Here is a 25,716-nt window from a genome sequence, read left to right on the forward strand (position 1 = left end):
TTGAGGATGGGGATGAACTTACCCAATTCAGCCCATAACAATCCATCTCCCAGTGTTTTAAGATGGATTTTTGCACAGATAGACATAGCTTTTCCTTGCTAATTTAAAAATCTTTTTGTCTCTATTTATTTATTTATTTTTTAAAACTCAAATTGCTTAGATCACTTTCCTTCAAAGCATTGATAAGTGCAAGTTTTGTCCATGGATCAATCCAGTTGGCAGTCAATACATCTAAAATATTGTCTTTTAAGAGACAGAAAGATAACAGATCTAAGTAATACTTAGACACAGCTGCACAGTTCAAAAAGGATGTATTATGGACCAAGGATCAGCTTTCGTTTATTTAATCCTCAAAACACACTCCCCAGAAGGAAGCCACAAAGTGATCCCTGTAGCTTGAGCTTCTTGAAGCTTCCTCAGGAAAGGTGGGCTTGATGCTCTGAATTCTGGAATCACTCCCAGTTGTAAGGTAAACCCACAATCTTACAGGGCAGTACAATTTTTTATTTTCTTCTCTTTCCCCATCTTTGTGTCCCTGACATTTAAGTCAAAGTCATTCACATGTGTGTCTATTAAACAAAACTGAACCAGACAAATCTACCTCAAATACCAGATGGTTCTTTGGCTGCTATGTCCTGAGCTAAGTCAAGGTGCTGCTCTATTGAAAAGTATAGAGAAAATTAAAGGAAAATTCTTTTGTTGATGACTATTGCTATAAAGTTTTTTTTTTCTTGCTTTCTTTTGATGCTGGGTACTGAACCTCAGGCCATGTGCATGCTAAGACCTTAAGTACATGCTAAGCACTGAGCTATACCCCACCCCCTAATGCTTTGTGTGTTTCTAGGGCTCGAACTCAGAGCCTTATGCATGCTAGGCAGGTACTCTATCAGAGCTATTCCTCCAGCCTAAAGCTTTTGTTTTTTTTCTCCCTCAGAAAATAGAAAATAGTTAAAAATAGAATAGTTTTCCTTGTCTAATAATTTTTACATGTGGTAGAAAAAATCATGGGATTCCTGGTAGCAATACAAAACAACATAAAAGCTAAAAACATGTTTTTTTCTGCCACATGGGAATTTGAGTATTGTCTGGACACCTCCAACCCTCCAGACAGCAATTCTGAGTAAAAATTCCTGCAAAATTCTTTAAACTTCTGGAGGAGAGAACATGTTACAACAATACTTCTCATTCCTACATAGTCAACATATTTTCAAGACATGAAATCACTAAAAGTTGTCCTGACCAGATAGTCAGCTTCCTACCAGCAATTGCAGATTGCTGTAACCTGTATGACTACAGCTCAAGCAGAACAGAGAGAAATGGTGGCTGGTGACCGGCCATCAACAAATGGAGATGGGCAGCCCACGGTGTTGAGGACCAATCCCCAATCAACAAACCCATCTTGTTCCTCTGAAAATAAAATGAAAATTCTGATAAACATAACACCAAAAGAGCTTTCTAAATGGAGTCAGGAGGCCATTAGGGAGGACTTACACAAGATCCAGCTGCTTTTAGGAATGTAATCTTTGCTGCCTTCTGGCTCTACAAGCCTCTAGAGCAGTTCATGACACTGAGCCCAGGGACTTTAGATGCAGATCAAGAAGTCACCAGACTCGTTTCATGGACATTTTTGCTAAGTATCTTTATCTCCTGTTGGTCATGGAGTGCCTGCACCTATTCTCAATATCCACAGATGGTTTCCCACAAAAGAATTTTTACTACTCAGCAGTAAATCATATATGAACTTCCACCTTCCTTGTCTTTTTTTGGAGCACTGGTTTAGAGCTATCTGAACCTGTGTCTCCAGAATTGCAAATCCTAAGATCACAAATGAAGTCCCTTTCACTCTTGCAGTTTCTGAGTTTGGATTGTTTGACTTTACGTGATTCAGGTTTTAAGGTTCTTAAAGACAGAAGTCTTGTGAATTTTTGTGACTTCTCCCTGTTTCCCTCCAACCCTCACCCACTCAACACCGAGCACAGAGCCCACTTATCATTGACTTCTTTTTATTTTTGGTACCAGGGATTGAACTCAGGAGCACGCCACCCCTAAGCCACATTCCCCAGCCCTATTTTGTATTCTTTATTTAGAGACAGGGTCTTGCTGAATTGCTTAGTGCCTTGCTTTTCTCTGAGGCTGGTTTTGAACTAAGGATCCTCCTGTCTCAGCCTCCGGAGCTACTGGGATTACAGGCGTTCTCCACCAAGGCACCTGGATAACATTGACTTCTGACCGGAATTTCCATTTCTTTTCAGGTTTCCTAATAGGGTACTTTCATTCATGGTTGTGGAATAATAAAAAAATATGCTTGATCTTTGTCCCAGTTCCTGTCACAAAGTTCATAAAACTCTTGGAATTTCCTGAGTGATAAGAGTATCTTTTGTAATAGATAAGACCCTTTAGCCATACCAGAGTTTATGCTAATGAGGTGACTCTTGGTGAGTCATCTTTAGTTGGCTTCAGGCTGAGGACTGGTTGACAGAGAAATATTGTGATTCCCAGGGAGGAGAGAGGAGCTAGAAATTGAGTTCAATCACAAGTAGTTTATTGTGGCTATATAATAGAACTTCCATAAAAACCCTTAAGATGAAGAACAGTAGCTTCTGGGCTGGTGAAGAGATGGAGGTGTGGGGAGGGTGCTATGCCCAGAAAGGCATTGGAAGCTCCCACCCAATATCTTGCCCTATGCATCTTTTCCATTGTCTGTTCCTGAGTTGTAGCCTTTAAAATAAGTTGATAATAGTAAGTTAAAGTGATTTGTTTTGAGTCCTATGACTCATACTGAGATAGGAATTTCAGGATGGAGGGAGAACACTGAGTCTCAAAGAGAAATGCCCATAAATCATTGGGATGCAGAACAAATAACCTGTGACCAACCCAAGTCGTATCCTAGCCCACAGCTGGGGGATGAAAAAATGAAGCAAACTGCAAGATAATGCCACAAGGCATTTGGAGGAAAAACTCCTTTAGGGAGCATGTGCATTAAAAGCTTCAGTGACTGAGAAACCACCTAGCCTCATTATGATAGTAAGATGCACACCACTGGGTGGAAAATTTAAGATGCAATGTAAGAAGCAGCATGCTCAGAACCTAGGAGGGCAATGTGTAAGCTCAAGGAAAACTGGTGCAAAATTGCATAACCCCACCCTAACTCCACTTCGAGTTCAGCCCCCTAAATATTGTCCCTCTACAAAAGCTACAAACCCAGATAAAGATGAGGCAACTCACTCTCGTTCTCTGGAATCACCTACACCCCCAGTCTTGAGAAGGTACTTCCCCTTTATAATAAATCTCTTGTTCTGCTACTCATTCCTGACACATCCTTAATTTTTTTTTTTTTTCATGACATGGTCAGGAACCTGGAATATCCATGTAGACATCTTCTTCTCTCCTAGAGACCTGAGAAAATTCAGATTCTGGCAGGTGAAAGATGCAAGGCACAAGTGCTTTATTCAAAAGTGGCAGCAGCCCCTCAGCCCCAGCCCCGGAGTCCTTTCATAGGCCTTTTTTTGTGTACAGGCAAACAAAGAAGGACCAGTGCCCACAAACTGCATACGTGAGCACATGCTCACAAGCAGGTATTTATGACCTTGAATCATATGCTGACTATAGACATTGACTACATACTAAAACTTAGCTGGCTGGAAATCTTGGCCAGATAGACTAACTCTAGGCATGTTGGGCCTGCTCTACACCATTTGTTCTTATTTGTTATGACCTCATTAGGCATGACTTGGGGGAAAATCATGTTTCTTCTCTCCAAGGAACCTACTGACCATACCAAACAAGAACTCAGCTCCTGGTTTGCTAACGTCTGTGACAAGTGACTGAAAGCCCTAATGAACGTCTTCACACAATTTAAAGAAAGCACCCTCTTTAAAAAAAGAAAGAAAGAAAGAAAGAAAACTAGAGCCTCTTCAATGTTCCCTCCAGTTTCCCAAATAACAATAAGCATTCACTAAGTAAAATCTTTCTCTGCAGCCCTATTGGGTCTTTCCTATGTCAACAGGGAGGTAGGTTGACTTTGCCTGTGAGCTTCCAACATTCCGGAAAAGATCACAAGATAAAATCAGAGAGAGGCCATGTAGCAGTGTTAACCTTTGGTAGACACAAACTTTCTCTGTTCACAAGAAGTCGACAATGGATAAAAAGTGCCAATTATAACACCTGATTGGAATGCTGCCTTGAAAATAAGCTATCATTAAAGATGTTCTGTTTAAATTTGCAGGGCTGGGGTTATAGCTCAGTGGCAGAGTACTTGTCCAGCATGTGTGAGGCACTATGTTTGATCCTCAGTACCACATAAAAAAATAAATAAAAATTATTGAAAAAAATAAGTTTGTATTAATCAGTTGTGGTTAGTTAATAAAAGACATATGGAGTTCATTGTGTCCTCTCTGCTCTAGTCATGAAAGTTGATTTGTTCCTCAAGGCACAGTTACCATATACAGGGTATTTTAGGGGAATTCTACCATGTCTTTGTCCAATAAAACCAGATTCCCTAATATAATCAGTATTTTTAATAAGCACAGAAAAAAATTCTATTAGCTTAGATGTTTGGTTTCTCATATGTTAGTATGGAAAATTTCAAATGGTTTAATTAAAAAAAAAAACCCGCCAGTTAAATATTCCTGTTGGAATCACTGTTAAATATATCAGTCAAATATTCCTGTTGGAATCACTCAATGATCAGAACTGATCACACGGTGGCCCTAAAAGACAGCCCAAAAGAACAACCTTTATATTAATTTGTTTGGGGTTGCTATAATAAAATACCTAAGGCTGGGTAATGTATATAGAAAAGAATTGTTTTAGTTCTAGTTTGAGACTGAAGGTCCAAACAGCAAGGCAGTGGTTCTGGTGAGGGCACCCTGGTGATGTCAAATCATGGCAGATGGTATAGTGTCAGTGTGTGCAAGAGGAAGAGATCACATGGTGAGACAGGAAGCCAGAAAACAGGGAGGGGACTACCTTGCTCTTATAAAACAACTTTCTTGCAAGAGCTAATTGGGATCCCATAAAAACTATATCATTTCCTTCTGCATGTCCCCCAATGACCAAATGACCTCCCATGAGTCTCCACCTCTTAAATATCCCCCTAACCTCTTAATATTGCCACAATGGGGACCAAGTTTCCAACACACAAGCCCTTGGAGGACAAACTACATTCAAGAGATAACACCTATATTGTGCTAGAAGGGGAAAAAAAACACACACACACAAAACCATTGGCAAACAGCTCTAAAGACTTCACAATTCCTCTACCTTTTCCAGTGGAGGCTTCCTTGCCTGGGCTGTTTGGGCAGTGGTGTTTTCTTTTGCTTCCCAAAAGAGTATAGACAGGCAGAGGAGACACTCAAGGTAGATTAAAAAGCAGGTTGCATATAAGGTTCTCCTCATACACCTTCTTTAAAAAATGAATGGCAATGTCACTCATTTATTTCGACCCCTTACTATGTTCCACGTATTATCCCAAGTGTATCCTTCTGAGTGAGGAAAGTCAGCATGGAAAACTGCAGTCACTTCTTTAGGATTCAAAAATGGCAGAGCAAGGGTCAAAATCAGGCCATCTGGCTACAGAATTCATTGCCCCCAAACTGCTATACTGCCTCTCAGCCATGCTGATATGTATAACTGATATCTCCTATCAGGGGAGACATTCCAGAGCAGAGATTTTTCTCAGCCAATGGCCAGAGCACTCAGACTAGGATCTCTGGCAGACCCTAGAGGACTTCTGCCGTGCCCTGGTTCTTTTTCTCTTTGCCCTAGGTAAGCCCAAAACTTTCTCCTAATTCTTGACATTTTAGGACTTGTGTTTCTCCAAGCCCTTGCCCCTATCTTGGTCCTCCCAGATGGGCATTGGCAAATTGGATGCCCAGCTGGGGGCTCTGCTTCCCCCAGTCTTTAGTGGAGAGAGCTACAGAGTCTTCCTTGGGGATCCAACCCTGGGCTGCTTGTCTTTAGCTCAGTGGGGACCATATCTCATATAGCTCATATCCTGGGAAGCCCCACTGACTCAGGAAACAATATCATTTAGGAGGTAGAAAGAAGTCTTAGAGTCCACCTGTTAGAGGGCAAGCCCCCCCCCCCCCACGGTGATAATAAAAATATTCTGAGTGCTGACCAATCGGAATAAACATTGATGATATCAGAACAGGGACTTAGAGGCTCTTCACTGGGGCCTGTGGATATCCAATGGATAAAGAGCAAGATAATGCTTGTCATCTCAATCTTCATTTTGTATCTGTCTTCTTTATTGCCTTAAACCCTGGGTCAGATTCCTGCTTACCTCTTCATGTAGGCATGTTAATTATTTAAGGATTGCTCATCTAAAGCTGTTAATACTCCCCCTTCAAAGACTGAAAGCACCAGGGTAAGATGATGAAGGTATTTTCCAAGATTTTCAGTGTTATTCAACTTCCAGCTTTTACAATTTTCTGTTTCAAACCCCTGAGATGGCACCTAGAAGTCTCCAAGTCATTGCCCTAAATCTGCAGCCACCTTGAATTCCAGAAATCTCAGACAGACACCCCATGATGAGATCACCACCCTAATCAGGAGCAGTTGCCCCAAGACAGAACTGAAGTTGCTCCCCTAAGCAGGAGTAACATCTCATGGGAACCAGATTGTCCCCTCAAGGAATGACAATAACCATTGAAAACACATGAAAAAGATCACAAAAAGAAAAAGGAAATGGGGGCCGACCTCAATGGACCAGCAGTGCTTTATTAGGCAGCAGAGGGGCAGATTTTCAAGAGGGAAAATGGCAACTGGCTACAATAACGGTCTGAGTTTTATAGGCTTTAGAGGGGCTGAGTTCTGGCAGGACATGTGTTGGTGACAGCTGGAGGGAGACCTTGGGCAGTCAGGGGAATGACTGTAAATGAGGAAAACTGCAACAAGTTCAGAGCCCATTACTTTCCCTTTCTCTTTGGGGGTTGTTATTTTCCATGTCCTTCAAAGGGTGTGGATAGACATTATGGGGCCAGTACTGGGGCCAGTTCAGCTCTAGGTGGGGGCCAGGTGTGAGTTCCTTCTGTGCAATCCCCATTTTCCCTTCCTATCTTTCCTCCAGTTGAGGCCTGGGCTTCTATTTTATCCTGCTGCAGTGATGAAAGGCTCCAATTTACCACAGACATCTCCCTACATACATGGCAAGAGGGCGGGTAGGTGAACAGTTGTAGATGAGGGAAGTTCCGTGGGGCCTATCTTCCAGATCCTTCAACCATTTCTCCAGGACCTGGAAGAACCAGACTTGAAATAATGATGAATCAGACTTCCGTTGACCAAGACTGCTTCATTAGGCATACTGGATTCTTCCTCTTTTTTTTTTTTTTTCAAACAGAAACTTGTATAATGATGTTCAGCATCAGAGGCATTCACAATGTGTGTATACAATAGAATATTATCCAGCCATTTAAAAATGAAATTTTGATATATGCTACAATATAGATGGACCTTAGAAACATACTACACAGTGAAATAAGCCAGACACAAAAAGACAAATATTGTATGATTCCACTTATGTTAAGTCCCTAGAGTAGCCAAAATCAGAGAGAGAAAGAAGAATAGAGATTACCAGGGGCAGGAGGGAGTAAAAAAAAGGGGAGACTGTTTACTGGGTACAGAAATTATGTTGGGAATGCAAAAAACATTTTGAGTATAAACAGTGGTGATAGGTACAAACATTAAAAATGTTTTCAATGCCATGGAATTACACACTTAGAAATGGTTAAAAGGATGAATACTATGTCATGCATATATTACCACAATAAGAGAAAAAAAGAAAAAGTCTACTTTTTTTCCTAATGATTTGTCATCTGTCCATATAAATTTGGGTCTAATCCTGTACTTTTTTTTTTTTTTTTGAGGTGGGGGTAGTGGGGATTTAACCAAGGGGCACTTAACCACTGAGCCACATTCCTAGCCCTTTTTATTTATTTATTTTTTTCATACTTTTTTTTAAATTTATTTTTTTAATGTTGGTTGTTCAAAACATTACATAGTTCTTGATATATCATATTTCACATTTTGATTCAAGCGGGTTATGAACTCCCATTTTACCCCGTATACAGCTTGCAGAATCACATCAGTTACACTTCCATTGCTTTACATATTGATAAACTCATGTCTGTTGTATTCTGCTGCCTTTCCTATCCTCTACTATCCCCCCTCCCCTCCCCTCCCCTCCCCTCTTCTCTCTCTACCCCCACTACTGTAATTCATTCCTCCCCCTTGTACTGTTTTTCCCTTTCCCCTCACTTCCTCTTGTATGTAATTTTGTATAACCCTGAGGGTCTCCTTCCATTTCCAAGGATTCTTCCTCTTTTTAAACCTAAAGCCTTGTGTCAGCAAACCCCAAAGTCAGAACTGCAGATACTCGAGCTCTTTGCCTTCCTGGTATAGTTGTACAGATTAAAGTTTCTTTCCTGCTTTTCACCATTACTTTTTTCATTTGCTGTTTGAGATGAGTAGAAAGACCTCATTTGTTGGGACCCCTAGAGTCAGACCTGTGGCCTAGGACTCAACTAGCAATCACACAATCAAGGGGGCCATACCAGTGCACACTTATGAAACATTATCCCATCGCACTCTTCCCTAAATAGTTGACTAATTACAGGGCCCATATATTTAACACCTAAAACAAGTGCTCTTATAGGGACACCATTATTGCAGAGTTCACTGTTTTCCCTTCTGACCCTTACCAGCTTCTACTTCATGGTGGCTCTCTCTGGCATCCCAAGTTTAAAAAAAATAGGAATTAAGGAGCCATGCCCTTAAAGCAATGGACACCGTGTTAGTCAGCTTTTCCATGCTGTGACCAAAGCACAAGAACAACTTAGAAAAGGAAAAGCTGATTTTGGATCATGGTTCTAGAGGTTCCATCCAAGGTCACAGACTCCATTGCTCGGGGCCTTAGATGAGGCAAAATATAGTGGAAGGGCATGACAGGAAAGCTCTCAGTTCCTGGCACTGGGTAGCAGAGACAGTGAAGAGCCAGGGACAAACATAATCCCCAAGGGCACCCCCCCAACACACACACCTACTTTCTCCAGCCATGTCCTATCTGCTTATGTTGTAGGGACAAACGAGGCAAGGCACTGAAGATAGGAGGAAACAGTTTTATTTGGCTGCAGCCAGGTTCAGAGGGTACAGCCTTTGCTGTGATCAATCAATCCCCTGAACCCCGAGTTCAGGGAGTTTCAGAGTTTTATATCCAGTGTGTAAGGGGAGGGGCTCAGAAGTTCACAGTCTGTAGAAGTTCACATAAAAGCAGGTTTTTCTTTCACTGTTCTGGACAAGTTAACCCTTCAAGGACAACACCTGAGAAGGGGAGAGCTTCTTCTCCCCTTTCTTTCCTCCCCCTGCCAGTGTTACCATGGGCCCATTTGTAACTTATCTTAAAAATGTAGACATCTCTGTGAAGCCCAGCTCAAGGCCAGAGGCCTTGTTTGCACATTTCTTCAAAGGACTATGCTGGATACATTTGTGAAAAACAAGTAAGGGGGTGTCCAGCACCTGGAGTGCTGGTATCTTCTTGGCCAGTGGCCAAGTAAACAGGGTGACACGAAAATAGGAAGTTTATCTACAATTTTGCTTTTGCTGACAGTCCTAAAATCAGCCACGGTGAAGAGGGCTTTTCTGTAGAGAAAGGGGGTGCCGCTTCACTTACAGTTACCATTCAGTACAGTAGTCCTTTCAAATCACTAGCCCATCAAATGGATTAATACACGGATTAGATTACAGTTCTCCTAATCTAGTCATTTCACCTCTGAACACTCATTAACTCATGAGCTTTTCGAGGAACACCTCATATCCAAACCATAGCACACACCAAGATGTTGTTTCTGTCTGTACGACCAGCTCTCTCTTAATCCTACACCCTAAGATTTAGGATGGTTTTTCTTTGCTCTCCCTGGAAAGCCTAAAACTCTCCTTAAGACCCTAAAGATGACCAGGGAGAGGTGACAAGTAAAAGAAGGCCAGCGAAGCCCAAAGTTTTACTGCCTCCTAAAGTTCCTCCTCTCTCCAATTCCCAGCCCCGCAGGCATCTGAGCAGGCACGAGGCTACAGTAGGTTGGCTTCCACCAGGGAACTGTCTGGATCTGCAGCTGGATCCAGGCGGACTCCCGCAGGGCCTCAGCTGGAGGATGGGAATTGTCCAGAGGAGTGAATCTTTCCTTCCTCCCTGGTCCCCTCCCCCAACAGCTTCCCTTTCTAGTGTGGAGGCTGCTGCCAGCTCTGGCCTGGCCGCTGCTATCCCCAAAGCGGCGCCGGACTCATTGGAGAGTTTGACCCTATGCAGAGCAGCTCTGCCTTCTCTACTTCTCTATCTCATCTCGTGAGGTCTGGAAATAAATCAGTCAGCCAAACTCGGCTCCTCTCTGGGTTATTTCCCTACACCCACTACAGCCTCGACTGTGCTGGTCCAGCTGCACAGCTGGTCCAGCTGGCACCACGATCCATTCCCTCCTGAAATATGCTGCTTCAGAGATCACTGCTTACCCTCACTCTTGAAACCTCAGGCTATAGGGAGTCGTTCAAGAGAAAACGTTGAAAGGGGAAAGACCTCAGCACATTTCCATTATCAGGACAGTTTCTTGTCACTGGGGCTAGGTGCATGGGCCTTGGGCAGGTGCTTGGTTAGAGCAGCACTGAGACCAGCTGGTGAGGAGGGCTCAGCTGGGCTTTGTGGAAAAGCTGTGCTGTCTTTAGTCCATGTACATGGGTGGGGGCTGGAACCAGTGGACATTAGCAGTACAATAGCTCTCTCAGGGAAAGGCTCTTTGCCAGTGTTCTGTGAAAAGCTCTGTTATCTGTGAAGGCTCCAGAGGTCTGAGTCCCTTTCCAAATACATAGGAGGGGAGGAAGATCAGCCACACAGTCCCCTTCCTGCAGGACCTGCCAGAACCATCAATTGTCACGGTGGCATGGTCAGCCAAGACTATAGAAAACCATGAGCTTTGATTTACTTTTAGATGTCAGGCCCCTCTGAGATCTGACCTCAAACGTTTCTAACAGAGATCTTACGCAGACATTGGACTCACCCTGTCCTGACCAGAGCGCAGGATTACACTATTGTATTAACACAGTCATGCGTGAGGTCTCCCTGTAGAGCCTTTAAAACATTCCAGACTTTTCCCTCTCAGCAAACCACTCAGAGAATTGCTGATGGTGCCCTTGCACAACAAGTGAATAGCCTCAGTTTTGTGGTTGGTTTACTCTTAACCTCTGTGTATAGGCAAAACTGAGACAGAAAGTTTAGCATTTTAACATCCTGTTGAAAAACTAATCAGAAAAAAAAAATGTGGTTTCTCTTTCGCTTTTCAACCAAGGATTAGAAAATTACAATGTTATCTCAAATATCAGTAGGTCTTTATTTACTGTGATAAAATCCAGTAAAATGTTAATCTTTGCATGATTAACATTTCTAGGTTCAGCTTGCTTCCAACATTTGTGGTCCCCTTGATTTGACACTCTGCTGTCCACATTCTGAAATCTGAACAAGAGCCTTTTATTTGCATTTTTGCACTGGGCCTCATGGATGACACAGCCTGATCTGGAGCTAGGTATAGGAAATCCTGTATATTTCCTAGCTATAAGAAATCCCACCCTCAGGAAGTTTCCAAACTAGTGCAGGCAGATGGGGAGCAGCTCATATTAATCCAGTACACTAAATGCTTCTGCTGCAAAGTATTTAATCACACAGGTGGAGTCTTCAACCTTGGCAACGAATAGTGAAGGTTAGCTGGGGATAAGGTGGGAGAGTAAGAATGTTGGTAGGAAGGGGAAGAGTAGAAGGGAAGGGGTTTCTAGGGAGGAGATGGTGCTGTAGTTTGAATCTGGGATGTTGCCCAAAGGCCCATGTGTTGAAGGTATAGTTACCAGCCTATGGAGCTCCTAAGAAGTAAGGCCTAGTGGGAAGAAGTTAAGCCATTGGTGGTATGTCTTTGAAGGGAATTTAGGACTCCAGCTCCTTCCTCTTTTGGAATAGTCAGGAAACTACAAATAATTCTGTAAGGCTAGAGTGAAGGGTGCCATTGAGAAACAGCAAATGGGAGAGTGGAGAATAGGTTAAATCAGGAACTACCTTGTTAGCTCTTCTAAAGGAACCTGAATCTGTATCCTAAAAGCAATGGAAAACTATCAAAGCTGATCATCAGAGACAGGTCTTCTAACTAGGCTGGACCATATATTTTAAGATCAGTGCCATCAACTGTGGACATTCATGTTAGCTTTTCATTGCTATGGCAAAAATATCTGACCAGAATGACAGAGAGGAAATTTTCCTTTGGCTCACAGTTTCACAGTCTCAGTCTATGGTTGGCCAACTCCAGTGCTCCCCACCTGAGATGAAGCAGAGCATCATGGTGGAAGGCTACGGCAGAGCAAAGGTGCTCAGGTCATGTTAGCAGAAAGTAACAGAGAGATCTAGGAGCCAGGGGCAACATATGCTATGAGGACACTCCCCCTCACCTGACTACAGTATAGTATAACTTTCAGATTATTGATCCATCAAATGAATCAATCCACCAATGAGGATGATAATCTAATCCTTTCACCTTTGATCATTCCTGCATTTTCTAACTTATGAGCTTTTGGGGACCCACCATTTCAATGGCCAAAAACCACCAGAAAAGATGTTCTATATCATTAGTCATTCAGGAATTGCCAATCAAAGAACTACAAAACAAACAAACAAACAAAAACAAACAACCCACCATGAGAGACCACTTCATACCTATTAGCATGATCATAATTTTTAAATAAAGAAAAAAACAGGAAATAAGGTGTTGGTGAGGATATGCAGAGAAATTGAACTCTCATACATTGCTGGTAAGAATGTTACATGGTTCAGCCACTGCAATTGTGTTTGAGGAACCAATGCATGCTTCTGAAAAAAGCTAAAACTACCCTATGACTAACAATTCCATTCCTAGATATGTATATATGCAGATATATGGGAATGATGGGAAACTGGTATTCAAGCAAATTTACATGAATGCATTTTCATAGCAGCACTATTTAAAAATAGCCAAAGGGGTTAAAAATCCAAATTCACATCACTGGATGAGTGAATAAAACAACTGTTTTATATTCGTGTAATAGAATATTATTCAGTAATAAAAAGGGATAAAAGACAGGTATATACTATAATATTAATTAACCTAGAAAACATCACACTAAGTGAAGAAGCCAGGCACAAAAGGTCACGTATTATATGATTCAATTTACGTGAAAAATGCAGAATAGGTAAATCCCTGGAGACAGAAAGCAGATTCAGGGTTGCCAGAGACTGGAGGGAGGAAGGGATAAGGATTTGCTGCTTAGTAGATATGGGGATTTCTTTGGGGGCAATTAAAACTTTTGGGAACTCGATAAAGGTGGTGGGTACACAACATCTTAACCCATCTTTAGATGATACTGGAGTGATGAAATGTGAATGTCACTGTGATAAAAAATTCTAAGAAGAACAATAAAGTTGATGATATTCAAGCACTAAAAAAGTTATAGAGCTCTTATATAATCAAATTATTTATATTGCACTGTAAGTGGCATAAGCATGTGTGAGATATAATCATAACCCTTGCAGACTTTAAGGCCTAGAGGACTGAGAATAATTATTAATAAATAGTGCAACTACCATAGGCAGTTATTATTAAACTTCAAAGACGTACATCTGATTATGGAGAAGAAGATACACGTCTTGAAGAAGATGACACATGAAATGAACTTTAAGGGCTGAATGGCATTTAACTGTTGGGTTGGAGATAAATACCATACTAGGAGGCAAGGTATCCTGGCTGCAAGGGGGTCACATGGTGAGTTCAAAGCTATTAAACCATCCAATCTGGTTGTCATAAACACTATATAAGTTGGGAACACACATTAATTGATCAGGTGTCCGTGACTCTGTCCCCTTGTGTCACCAGTGCCTATTGCAGTGCTTGTCATATACCTGGTGAACGGTAAATGCCAAAGGAAGATAAAATTAATATATGTTAATTTTTTTAAAGTCCTGGTGCCAGAAAAACTGGAATAGTAAGTAGCAATGGTATTGACATGGCTCCCAGGCTACCAAGTGGAGCAGCCAACCTACTGCTCTATGCTGAGAAGCTGCAGCAATCATGGACTGGTGAAGGAGAGGAGTTTCAGTCTGAGTGGTTCAGCAAGCTTGGCCTGTGGCTTTGTGGAGCCCACCACACAGATGCGGCAAGCTAGCACCCAGGCAGGCCAACTCCAGGTGAGCTAGCTCCAGCCAAGTCAGCGCCCAGGCCCGCTGACCTGTCATTCTTTACCTGCCAGAGATGGGCACTGTATAGATGCCAGCTACAAAAGCCTGCTCCCCACAGCACTGCAACCCCATCTATAACTTCAACCTCCCGTTTCTTGACCTTCCACAAGAAAATGGAAGTGGGGCAGGCTTGAATGAAAGTTGGAACTCAGAAATTGATCAATAGCATTCTTAGGTTTCTCAACCCTAATTAGCATACACTTGGACCAAAAGAAGTGAACCAAGAGCAATATAAAACCCTAGACAAGGACACTCTTGTCAGAGAAAACCTGCTATCATGGTCCTGCTTGCAGTGAAAGAATGTTCCTGTTCTTCAATAAGTTCTACATTTATACTCCCTCATCCAGGTGTGTGAATTTCATTCATTGACTTCACAAGACAAGAAACCAGAAAGAGGAAGAAATTGAAGGTGAGCTGCTAAGGACTATTGCAATACTGTGGCCATGCCCACTATTAAGAGCCACAACACTTCTCAGCTATAGAACCCCACAGCTTGTGCAGATACCACCTACCAATAGAACTAGTGAATCAAATTTCATTTCAAGATTCTGGTTTCAGTATTCAGCTGCATTTATTATTATTGAGCTAGTCAGGTTAAGGCAAGTGTGTGGCAAGATGTGAGGTGCCAGGAAAGCACAGAGTGTGAAATGAGTAGGAAATACATTTGGGGACAGCTAGGAAAACTTTGCAAACTATCCTATGGCATCTGTACAGCCTTCATCCTAAATACAACAGGAAAATCAAGACAGCCTATTATTTGCTAGGATCCTGGTTCCGTGGTACAAATGAGTGGGCAGTACAGGGACAGCTGAGTGTGGTGAATTATGAGATCATGCCGGCAAGTGGTTCAGAAGGTTTAGGACCCTGCCCTCAATTTCGTAATTGATTCATGTATAGGCCCTTCCTTATGGAACTATAGAGAGAATCTGGGGACAGTGAAAGATGGAAACTCTCCAGGCAAAGGAAATACAACCCTTAGGGAGACGAGACCCTGCCACAGAACAGAAGGGTGTTAGTTTGGTTATGCCTAATGAAGAAGAGGAAGGGGTGGTCAGCACGGAACCTCCGTAAATAGGCTGAACAATATTCCATCTCTTCGCCCGTAACCGCTGCAGCCTCAGTACCTTCTTCATTCACCTCCACAACACTCTTGTGCACAACCTTGGACAGACACAGGTCTGTCTCAGTTGACATGGCAGACAAGTCAGCCTGGCCCTGTTGGAAGGCATCGACCATTCCCAGACGCTGAAGCACAGACTCCATGTCATAATCCTCCTGCAGTTTAAATCTTGGAAGGAGAACTTCCACGTCAATATTCTTCATAGAGGCTGGCTTGGTCCAGGCTATGAATTTGTCAAAAGTCAGGTTATTTTCCACCTGAAAGACCAGAATCACAGGTCCACATTCAGACTTCAGTGCGTATCTACAGACCACACAGACATTTGCATGAACATTCCATGTTGACTGTCCACACAGGATGGGCGGCTTCTTCAGCTGCCTGAAAGCTTGTGAGGGCTCTGACCTGTCCACCCCCCACGTGCTATCCCATATGTGACTTCCCTGCAGGAAGACTGTGGCTGCCCCTCCTTATCCATCCACTGTGGATGTGTCATTCTGACAGGTGTCCACGCCCAGTGGATGGTGCTCATCTAGTGGTATTTGTTGGTTCGAACGAGGCTTAGTTTTGAAGACAATGAACCATTGCTGGTAAGAAAAAAAGACTGGAAAAGGAAGGGCTCTCAGTGTGAGCCCCTCCAGGAGAGGATATCTGCCTAATGTGGGAGGTGACATGTTTGTGGAAGTTCATTGTCCCAGTTGGGAGCTGGACAAAGGAAGAGCCCATAGGGTGGCTCTGCTTACAGACTCCTTAGGTCATCTCTTTCCACTGCCACCATTGAGAGGATGGTTGACTCTCTCTCTATAGGGATCATACCACAAGGAAGCAAGGAGGACAGGGATGGGCCATCTGGGGCTGTCTCTGGTTCCGCCATCTGAGCATTGGATCTCATACCTCCCTAAGTGCCACCATTCTCCCCTTCCTGCTTTGTTAGGTCAAAGTGTAGGGATGTCTCAACCTCTAACATAGGTTCTTAGAATTTAAATATGATGCTGACAATGGTGATGCCCATGAAACCCATCTGGAGAGAGTTTACTATTTGTCAGGCAATATGCTAAGTTGTTACAGAAGCTGCCCCCACTGTTTCCTCCCAATACCACTATCAGGCTCACATCACCATTTTCCAATTCTAGCAATGAAAAAGCTGAGGCTGAGTTGGGTTATGTCATTGGAAGGGCCTCACATAGAGTAAAGTGGAAGCCAGTCTTGAACAAAACTGTGCTCTGCAGGCTGAGTTTGTAGGCATCACTCACTTGAAGGGCTAACACAAAGGTCGGAAATGGTGGTAGAGCTTTCAAGAAAAAGAGCCAACAGCATAACCACATTCTTGCCTCAGAAATTCTGAGTGCAAAGGACTGCAACCCCTCCTGACTCACCAAGCTGAGAAGCACACCATCGTCTGGGAGCAGAATGATCATGCTCAGCTCCTTGCTGGCGTAAGGCAGCTCCAACACCTGTGTGTGCACCTCATTCACGTAGCCGATGTTAAAATAGGCTTCCTGACACATCATCTGCACTGGTTTTTCCTCCTTCTGGGAGGGATGAACAGATGAGCACAGAATTTAAAACAGTAGAAAAAGTAAATGAATGGTGATCTAGCATTGCTAAAAATTAATAGTTATCTTAAATATGCCTTTCAAAGAGGGGGAGGAGTTAATGCATACAAGCTTCCTATTGCATTAAATTTATATTTTTAAGGGATTAGGGAGTTTGGTAAAGTATTTTTATTTCTGCTTTAATTGAAGTTATACCTCCTAGTTGACTAAGTCTTTTACAACTCATTTTTAATAATTGAAAGCAACAAGTGTTGAATTAATAATGATAGGTTATTATTAACAACAACTCAAAGGAAAGCTTATTTTAATTTAAAAAAATTGAGTAAAAGGCTGGGTTGTAGCTCAGTGGTAGAGGAGAAGCACAAGGCCCTGGGGTTGATTCCCAGCAATGAAAAGCATAAAACAAAACACATCAAAAAAATCTTAAATAAAAAAAATGTGTAATTACACTCCATTGTTTGACCTGTCCCATGTTTGACATGTGTGTACACACACACACACACACACACACACGCACAAACACACCCCCACACACACATATATATAAATATCTCACCTATTTTTTCTTTATTATCTAAGCACCTGGGTTTATAGGAACCTATAGTTTCCAGAATTAATAGTAGCAATACATGCATAAGAGTTATCAGAAGTAGTAAGGCCTGTAAAGGTTGAAACAATCACACACAACAAGTATTGTTTTTTCATATAATATTTAGTGAATTTAAAATTCATTAAGAGAGATGATAAATTTGAAATTATTTTTAACCATTTATATCTTACAAAGTTAAAATTTTCTATTCAATTTCTTCACCAGACTAGCATGATATTTTAAAGATTCTCCCTACCTGGTTTATTTTAAAGGGCATTTCACGCGTGCATGTTTTGTCAAATGGCTCGTCCCATGTTCCTTTGAAGTAGATGGCATTGACAAGAACCAGCCTGGCCTGCTCATCAATCGAGTCAGGTGGCAGCAACACTTGAATTTTTCCTTTTAGGTTAAAGCAGAGACTATCAGTTGCTTTTTATGAACCTGTGGTGAATAAGCATGACACGATGTCTTGGAGTCCAATTGGGTTTCAAATATGGTGTTCTGATGGTTATGTACAAAAGTTAAAAATTCTAGCTATGAGTGGTGTTGATGACAACAGACACTGGAAGAGCCACCAAATTGAAGATGGCAAAAGACTTCCAAGTCACTGGAGGAAAGCAGGTTGGGACAAAGCAGAAACTTGACACAAGGTTGGAGAAGAAGACAAGCAGCAAAGGAGAGAGGGGCTGGGTAGGAGCTGACATTACCTGCTACGGGTAAGAGCAGCTTCAGATCTAAGGCCCTGTGGTCAGGCCCAGTTCTAACACTGTACAGCTACCTGGCAACATTCCTGGGGCAGCCAGAATGGATGGCTCCACACAAGGGGCACAGGAGGAGTTTCTGGAAACTATTGGAAAAGATATTATGATTGCATCCTCCTGGTATCCCTGGAACAGATAATGATTTGGGTAGGTGAAGGTATTTCCTTCTTACCCTGGATATCAAAGGGTATGTTTCCAAGGAACTAAGAATATTACTTGCTAATTTGCTGCCTCAAGAGGCACAAGAAATAAAGATTCTAAGAAGAAACTGAGGAAAGAAATACCTCTATTTTTTACCATTTCATTTGGTAGCAGAAATACAGATGTTGTTAGTGGTACAAGTGTCTGAATGGTTCAAACATTAAACCTTCATTGATCTTGGGGGTGTTCTTAGTCTGTGCAATGAATCAGCCATGTGGCTCAACATCAGGCTTTGTGGTTGACTAATGTAGTCTAGGCTTCTCAAGTCTCATGAAGGGCACTTAAGTGAGAGATAGGAAAGAAGCAGTAGAAGTCAGGTTCACATGTAAAAGTGGGAGGAATGCTGTCCAAACTGACCCCAGGAAGAGGAGGGCCAAGGGCATGACTTGGAGAAGAGCTGGCCACTCATCTTCCCCCAGAGAGGACAGTCAGCTGCCATGGGAACATTACAGGACAGTGACAGTATGTTGTAAAATATTACATGGGAAATCTGGCCTATGAGGTTTTTTTTTTTTTTTTTAACACTTTTATCAGTCACTCTGGTTCCAGGAGAACTGATAGCATTAATCCTCTGGTTTTGAAAACCTGAGCATTGATCAGATTTTCCGTGAGCCACTAAGGTTCACACACACCATGAGGCTCAGCCAGGCAACCTTGCTCTGACCTCCTGCAACATCAGTGACATTAGCAGTCAGGAGATGGGGGAAACTAGGGGAGGACAGGACAGAGCTGGGGTGGAAGGAGAGGGGAATGACTCATAATTCTGACCTTTTGTCTCTTTTGAGACCCAGGTGTTTATATGCTCCCTGGACTCCTCTGTAGCTTCAGCAAAGGACAGCAGCTCCAGCTCCGCATGGTAGAACTGAAGACAGGACTCCTTAAATGTCTTTGGAGAGAAAAGTGTTCAGTGAGGCCATGTTGCTAAATAAAAAATGTCATTGAGCTTCAAAACATTCTCAAAGCCAGCTATATGCTTTTTTAAAATTAAAAAGAGCACACAGATCTTTTAAACATGATCACATCTTAAGCTACTAGGTGTTGAAATATTTAAGTTTGTAAGGAAGTATGTCTTGAGCCCTGAATAACCTGAGATATATACATGAAATAAAATAAAATTTAGATATGGTATAATTTGAAACAATACAGGTATGATTATACAATCAGGGGTCTTTAAAAAAAATTACCATAAGTTTCTCAACTTCTCTAGGTTTTGTGTCATTGTTTGCTTGTTTTTGAAGCACTGGGGATTGAGCCCAGGGCCTTAAGCATGCTAGGCAAATGTTCAATCAAGCAGCTATGTCCCAAGGCATTGTTTTCTTTTTCTTTTTTCCATTTTTTTTTTTTTTTTTTTTTGGTACGGGGATTGAACTCAGGTGCACTCGACCACTGAGCCACCTTGCCAGCCAAATTTTGTATTTTATTTAGAGACAGGGTCTTACTGAGTTGCTTAGCTCCTTGATGTTGCTGAGGCTGGCTTTGAACTCATGATCCTCCTGTCTCAGCCTCTTGAGTCTCTGGTGCATGTGCCAGTGTGCCAGTCATTTTGTTTTTGAGATAAGGGTATCCCTAGGTTTCCCAAGCTGGTCTGTAACTCTCCATCCTTCTGCCTCAACCTCCCAAGTGTGCCATCCTGCCTGGTCTCTAGGGTCTCTCTTCTGGGTTGTATATCACCAGGTATTTTAAATAGGACTTTTATTGTTCTACTGACTCAACTTACTGAGAGGAAATCACAGGTCTTCTCTCCAAAGAGCCTGTTGGCTGTTGTAAGGAAGTACTTTGAGCCAGGCTTGTTCACTTGGGTGAGAAGCATCTGGAAGCCCTTATGGATGTCTTCCTCTGTGTTTAAAGACAGTGCCTGTGAAGGAAAGCAAGACAAAACTATCAATTTTGATCTCAGTCTTAACTAGAATTTGTAAACAATTTTTTTTCCTCAAATACTGTATGAAATTATCCTTTGTGAGGAATTAGTTCCTAATTGAGATGTGACACTGGTGGGATAGGTGGATAGAGGGACCAGGAAACTGGTAAGTAGAAGATATGGCTCTTCCGCTTGCACAGAGCTCTCTGCATAGTTTATAGATGAGCAATGGAAAAAAAATGAAAGGGCAAGAGAGGTTCAGATAAGGGACTATTCTTAAGTCTTGCATCCCAGGGACAGCATAAATGTATCAAAAATAGAGGAAAACTTGCCTCTACAATTTTTCCCCAAAAAACCATGTAGTTCAAAACACTAAAAATTCATGAAAAAATTGGACAGGAATGCAATCATAATGATAATCTTCAAAAGGAAATGAAAGTATAAAAATGAGCAGTGTGATACATATGAACAAAACAGAATACTTAAAATAGTATGCTATAGAGATTATATATATATATATATATACAGATTTTATGATACTTCATATTTCATAAAATGTGTCACATATTAAACCATAAAAAAGTTTTAATTGACTCTGAAATACAGAAAATACACAGTTTATATTCAATGTCCTCAGCATAGGGAACTAAATGTAAATAACACTACAAATAAAATACCAACACCATGGAAATTAACCTATTAAGTAACCATTGCAAACACTTTCTAAATAAATGATTGTCAAGAATTACTTGAAATACTATTCTAAATATGTAACAGATGTTTTAGCAAATGATCAAAATAAAAGTTATATTGGGGCTGGGGATGTGACTCAAGCAGTAACTCGTTCCCCTGGCATGTGCAGGGCGCTGGGTTCAATCCTTAGCACCACTTAAAAATAAAATAAAGATGTGTGTCCATCCAAAACTATAAAATAAATATTAAAAACAGCATTAATTTTTTCATATTGCCAAGGAAATAATGAAATAGCAAAATTTCCAACTCAATGTTAGAAAAGGTACAGAAAAATTACTAAGGATTTTAGGGAAAAACATAAAACGGTCAACGAGCCTAAGAACTGGTTCTATGAAAGAAAGCACACATGTTCACAAAATAGACTGACATCAGCAACTGCAAGAAAAAGTACCTAGAAGGCAAGTTATAAGTGGAAAACAGATTACACAGAAATGCATACCGATGAATTGTTAATAAATGAAAGCTAATTTATTTTCATCAAAGTGTAAATTATGAATTGCCAAGTGAATATACAGAGATGTGGACATGGGTAAAAGTTGCTCAATGGGCACTGAGTTACAGATAGGAGCAAGAGATTCTGGTGGCTGCTGCACAGTAGATGTGACTACAGAGAATGATAATGTGGGGTATATTTCAAAGAATTGCAAGAAAAGATATTGTATGCTTTCACCACAAAGAAATGATAAATGATTGAAGTGATAGATATGTTTACCTGATTTGAACATTACACAATGTACATATGAATTAAAACATCACATAATAATTACCCTGTAAATATGTATAATCATTATGTTTCTGGGTATCAGTTAAACAGCTATTTTAATTTAAAAAGTGCTCCCCCAAGGAATCTAAATATACAGATATACAAAGAAGAAACAATAAAAGATAAGATTCTTGAAAGCTGTAGATGATCTTTGGAGGGAATTTTTTTTCTAAAAATATTCAACAGCTATATTTCTCATGCCATACACAGTGTCCTATAACATGGAAAAAGATAAAAAGCAACTAAATTCATTTCATCATGTTTATAGATTATTAAGAAGAAAATCTGTCAAAAATAGAACAAAAAGCCACTGAATTATAGGTTGTAAATGTGTTGAGATGGCAAATTTTATATGTGTATTTTACCACAATTGGAAACTAAAAGCTAAAAGCAATTTCACCTGAGACTGTGATATCACTATGATAATAATAGCTAACTCATGTTGAACATTTGCTTTAGATGAATCATCTCACTGAATCCTCCCATTAATTGAAAGAACATTTATCCAAAGAAAAATACGTCATCAAAGTGGGTCATCAAAGTATAAAAGTTAAATACAAAATGTGGACATGAGACTGGAAGAAAGTGTCTCTCATTCTCAGAGAGCTGCCTCTGCAGAGTGAGTCCTTAGGGACTTTTAATTGTTTTTCTACTTTCCTTTTAAAAGCTTTTTTTTTTTTTTTTTTTTTTTTAATAATGTCTTACCACTTACAACATGAAGGAAAACAAATAACCTTTAAGGAGATTTCTGCAGCCTTACAGTTTCCCTTCCATCTATCAGCAGTAAAGTGTCATGAGCATGTGCTTATCATCCAGTTGAACCCTGGAGGTATGCAGATCTCCCAAGTCACATCTGATAAAGTCACAGGCAATAGTTCTCTTTTTGAAATATATGTACTAGATCATCCTTTTCTGTAGTTACCAGAACGTCCTGCTCCTAATCTACTGTAACTTAATGCCCATTGACCAACCTTTCCCTACCTTCTTGTTTCTTCACTTTTATTTGGGAATTCATAATTCACACTTTGTTGGAAAGGGGCTCTCAGTGGGCATAAAACCTAGAAAAAAAATCCCAAGACTTAGGCAGAGAGAACTTCCTCTATGCATAAACCTTCACTCCTTTATCAGAGCATCGAAATTATTAAAACAAGCAGACATCACTGAAAAGGGTCCTCCAGGAAACAGAAAGTCACCCTGCATCATCAGTGCCTAGTACTCCCATCATAAAGGTGTGAGCAGGGGTAGAGCTCAACAATGACACAAGTTTTTAGGCTTTTTCTCAGGCACCTGTCTCCCCCACAAAAAAAAAAAAAACCCAAAAACAAAACAAAAAACAAAAAACAAAAAAACAACCTTAAGAGACAGTGACTGATTTGTAATCATTTCTAGATGTTCACTGAATGCTTTTTCATTATAGCTACCCAGGTCTCCATGGTCTATAGAAGTGAATAAGAACACACCTGTTAATCTTCCTTTGATTATTTTGTTTATCTCCCCACTCACCAAGGCAGGTTGGTAGAGAAACAAAGCAAAACTTACTAACCTTGCTCATCAATGAATAATTACAGTTGCAAACGTTTACTCCAATAAAAAAAAGATATTAGCAACCCAGGACCTCAGGCATGCTAGGCACATGCTTTACCTGTGAGCTATACCCCAACTTCTCATCGTCATTTCCTAAACAAATTGCAAGACAAACTTGTGAGAGTCTCCTCCAGATTATTAATTGGGGAAACTAACCCTGTCACCCCTCAAAAAATTTCACTGAAGGAGACTCCTCGCCTTTCTCCCTTCCTGTACCCCTCTCCCTGAAATGGTCCAGGCTCACCCCTCCTTCCTCACCAGTTCTGGAAAAGTTCAAGGAGGAGATAAGAGACAAGCCTTGCAGACCAGTACCTCTTCCAGAGTGACAGGAAAGCTTACCTGAGCCATCTGGACCTTGGTGTTGCCCTTTGCTCCCAGGAGGACCATGGCCAGGGCAGAGGAGATGCTCAGGGGAGAAAAAAACACATTTTGTGAAGGTCTGTCTTGACACAGCATCTTCAAAACCTGGCAGGCAAAGGTGCCATTTGCTTTTGAAAGAGAATCCATGATGCAGGGTCTGGGGGCAAAGAAGACAGAGAAACACAGTGAAATGGGGCTCAGAACACTGTGTGTGGTCTCTGTTAGGCTTTCACTTTTCTAGTGAACACAGCTATGGAAGTAGATTATGCATGTGAGGAAGGGGCTGGTCTCTGTAGAGCAACACACTGGCAAGGCATGGAAGAGCAGAAAAGCATGCATGACCTGTCAGCAGGTGACAAGTCAAAGCAAGAGCAGGGAGGTGGTAGGTGAAGCCAGAGGAGGTGGAGTGAAAACACCAGTGGGCAGCTCTATGCAGTAAGGCCCTCCCTCACCAGGGGATGGACTTAAACCTTGGGAAACCTCCCTGACTCCTTCCCATTTCTCCAAGGTCCCCCCAAACCTATTGTCCAGGCCTGCCTTCAGACCCCTCCCAAATCTTTCTACCCCACTCTACTTCTCCAGCCCCTGTGACCCTGTGCCTAGTCCAGACCACCTGCCTCCTCTCCAGAGCCTCTGACCCCCTGCCCCTAGGCTCTCCATTGTGATCAGTCCTTGCTCACTAAAATGCAATTCAAGTGGCCTGGGGAGCCTCAGAACTTGGGCTCCCCCATCAGGACCCCAGATGGACAGACACATAGCATCCTGAGAAGGAAGTATTATCTTGATCCTATGACCTTCCCTTAAATCTCCAGTGGACCTGGAAATAAGCTCAAAAATGCCTTTTCTAAATGGCTTCCCATCTGCCTGGCCCCATCCCCTGCTCCAGCCTCCCACCTCTCACAGCCTCCACCTCTACCCTCCCTAATCCCCCCATCACCTCTGAGCCTTGAAAAACAACTTAAAAGACTCCCTACACCATTCCTGTCACCAGGATCAAATCACTCCCTCCTCCCTCCTAGGCTCAGCACCAGGAGACCTCTGATGTCCTAGTCTAGAGCTCCCCACTTCCCCACCCTGACTCTTCACTCCTTATTGTAATACTTTGTCTCTTCTATTGTTGGACCCACTAGACTGGCTGCTCCTGCAGGAAAGGTACCTGGTATCCTGAGTCTAAGCACCTGGAAGTATGCTCAGGAAACAGCAAGAACTCCATCAATTAGGGGGGAATCTCAGATGAATAAAGGGTGCTGGGATTTTGAATTGGAGACTGGAGATTTTAAAAGCACAGTGAAAGGTAAGGCAGAAGTCATGCTGTGACTCCCTGAGGAGAGAGGAGAGGGGAGAATTTAGGGCCATTAGGAGGGAGCTGTGTTGGAGCTTGAACCCCCACCAGGATGAGGGCCAGGGCCAGCCAGGGGCAGGTAAGAGGCAAGCAGAGAAGCAGGAGGCTGAGCAGCATCTTTGTCTTCTTGGAATTGCACTGCACTGCTCTGGGACTAGCTCCTGCCTTCTGGGATTCTCTTGTTTTGCTCAAGTTCTGTGTTCCAGGATCCCACCTCCCATCTGGGGCCTCAAGTTTCCAAAACTTGGTAGCATCAGGTTCCCCTGCTAAACCCCGCCCCGTACAAAGAAACTCTCACCTGCCACCTTCTGTACCAAGGCCTCTTCTACTTGCAGTGCCTGGGGATAAGGACCTCTGAGTGGCAGGACCAGGACCCTGATGTTGCCGTCAGGGGGGTTTAGCCTGGACACTCAGCACTAGCAGAGATGTTTAATCAGTCCTGATTGGCCGCAAGAAATTTCTGGGGAGGTGTCCTGGGTGACTTGCGACTCTGCCAGGATAGGGCCTACTCAGGAGTGGGTCACTATCCCCTCCTCCTG

At 42.0% G+C, this 25,716-nt stretch overlaps 1 protein-coding gene across 1 annotated transcript; it reads right to left on the reverse strand.

Annotated features, from left to right (window-relative positions):
• Window positions 1–11,372: 11,372 nt before the first annotated feature.
• LOC144256555 (serpin B9-like) lies at window positions 11,373–25,716 on the reverse strand. Its single transcript, XM_077801696.1, has 7 exons — window positions 25,476–25,716; window positions 23,815–23,992; window positions 20,235–20,372; window positions 19,286–19,403; window positions 17,812–17,954; window positions 16,787–16,942; window positions 11,373–15,670 (listed from the first exon to the last, which is right to left on the reverse strand). Exons 2-7 carry the CDS (start codon window positions 23,980–23,982, stop codon window positions 15,269–15,271), a joined length of 1,125 nt encoding a protein of 374 aa, XP_077657822.1. The 5' UTR covers window positions 23,983–23,992; window positions 25,476–25,716; the 3' UTR covers window positions 11,373–15,268.

This window comes from Urocitellus parryii, chromosome 8 (assembly GCF_045843805.1).
Source record: "Urocitellus parryii isolate mUroPar1 chromosome 8, mUroPar1.hap1, whole genome shotgun sequence".
In the NCBI taxonomy this organism is placed as follows: domain Eukaryota; kingdom Metazoa; phylum Chordata; class Mammalia; order Rodentia; family Sciuridae; genus Urocitellus; species Urocitellus parryii.

What these genes read in the sequence shown, in the direction of transcription:
- LOC144256555 (XM_077801696.1), bottom strand. Translation starts at nt 23,982, where the DNA reads ATGGATTCTCTTTCAAAAGCAAATGGCACCTTTGCCTGCCAGGTTTTG. An exon ending in AGACCTGTGATTTCCTCTCA is followed by an intron (nt 19,404 to 20,234) that starts GTAAGTTGAGTC and finishes TTCTCTCCAAAG; the next exon opens with ACATTTAAGGAGTCCTGTCT. An exon ending in GGTCTCAAAAGAGACAAAAG is followed by an intron (nt 17,955 to 19,285) that starts GTCAGAATTATG and finishes TTAACCTAAAAG; the next exon opens with GAAAAATTCAAGTGTTGCTG.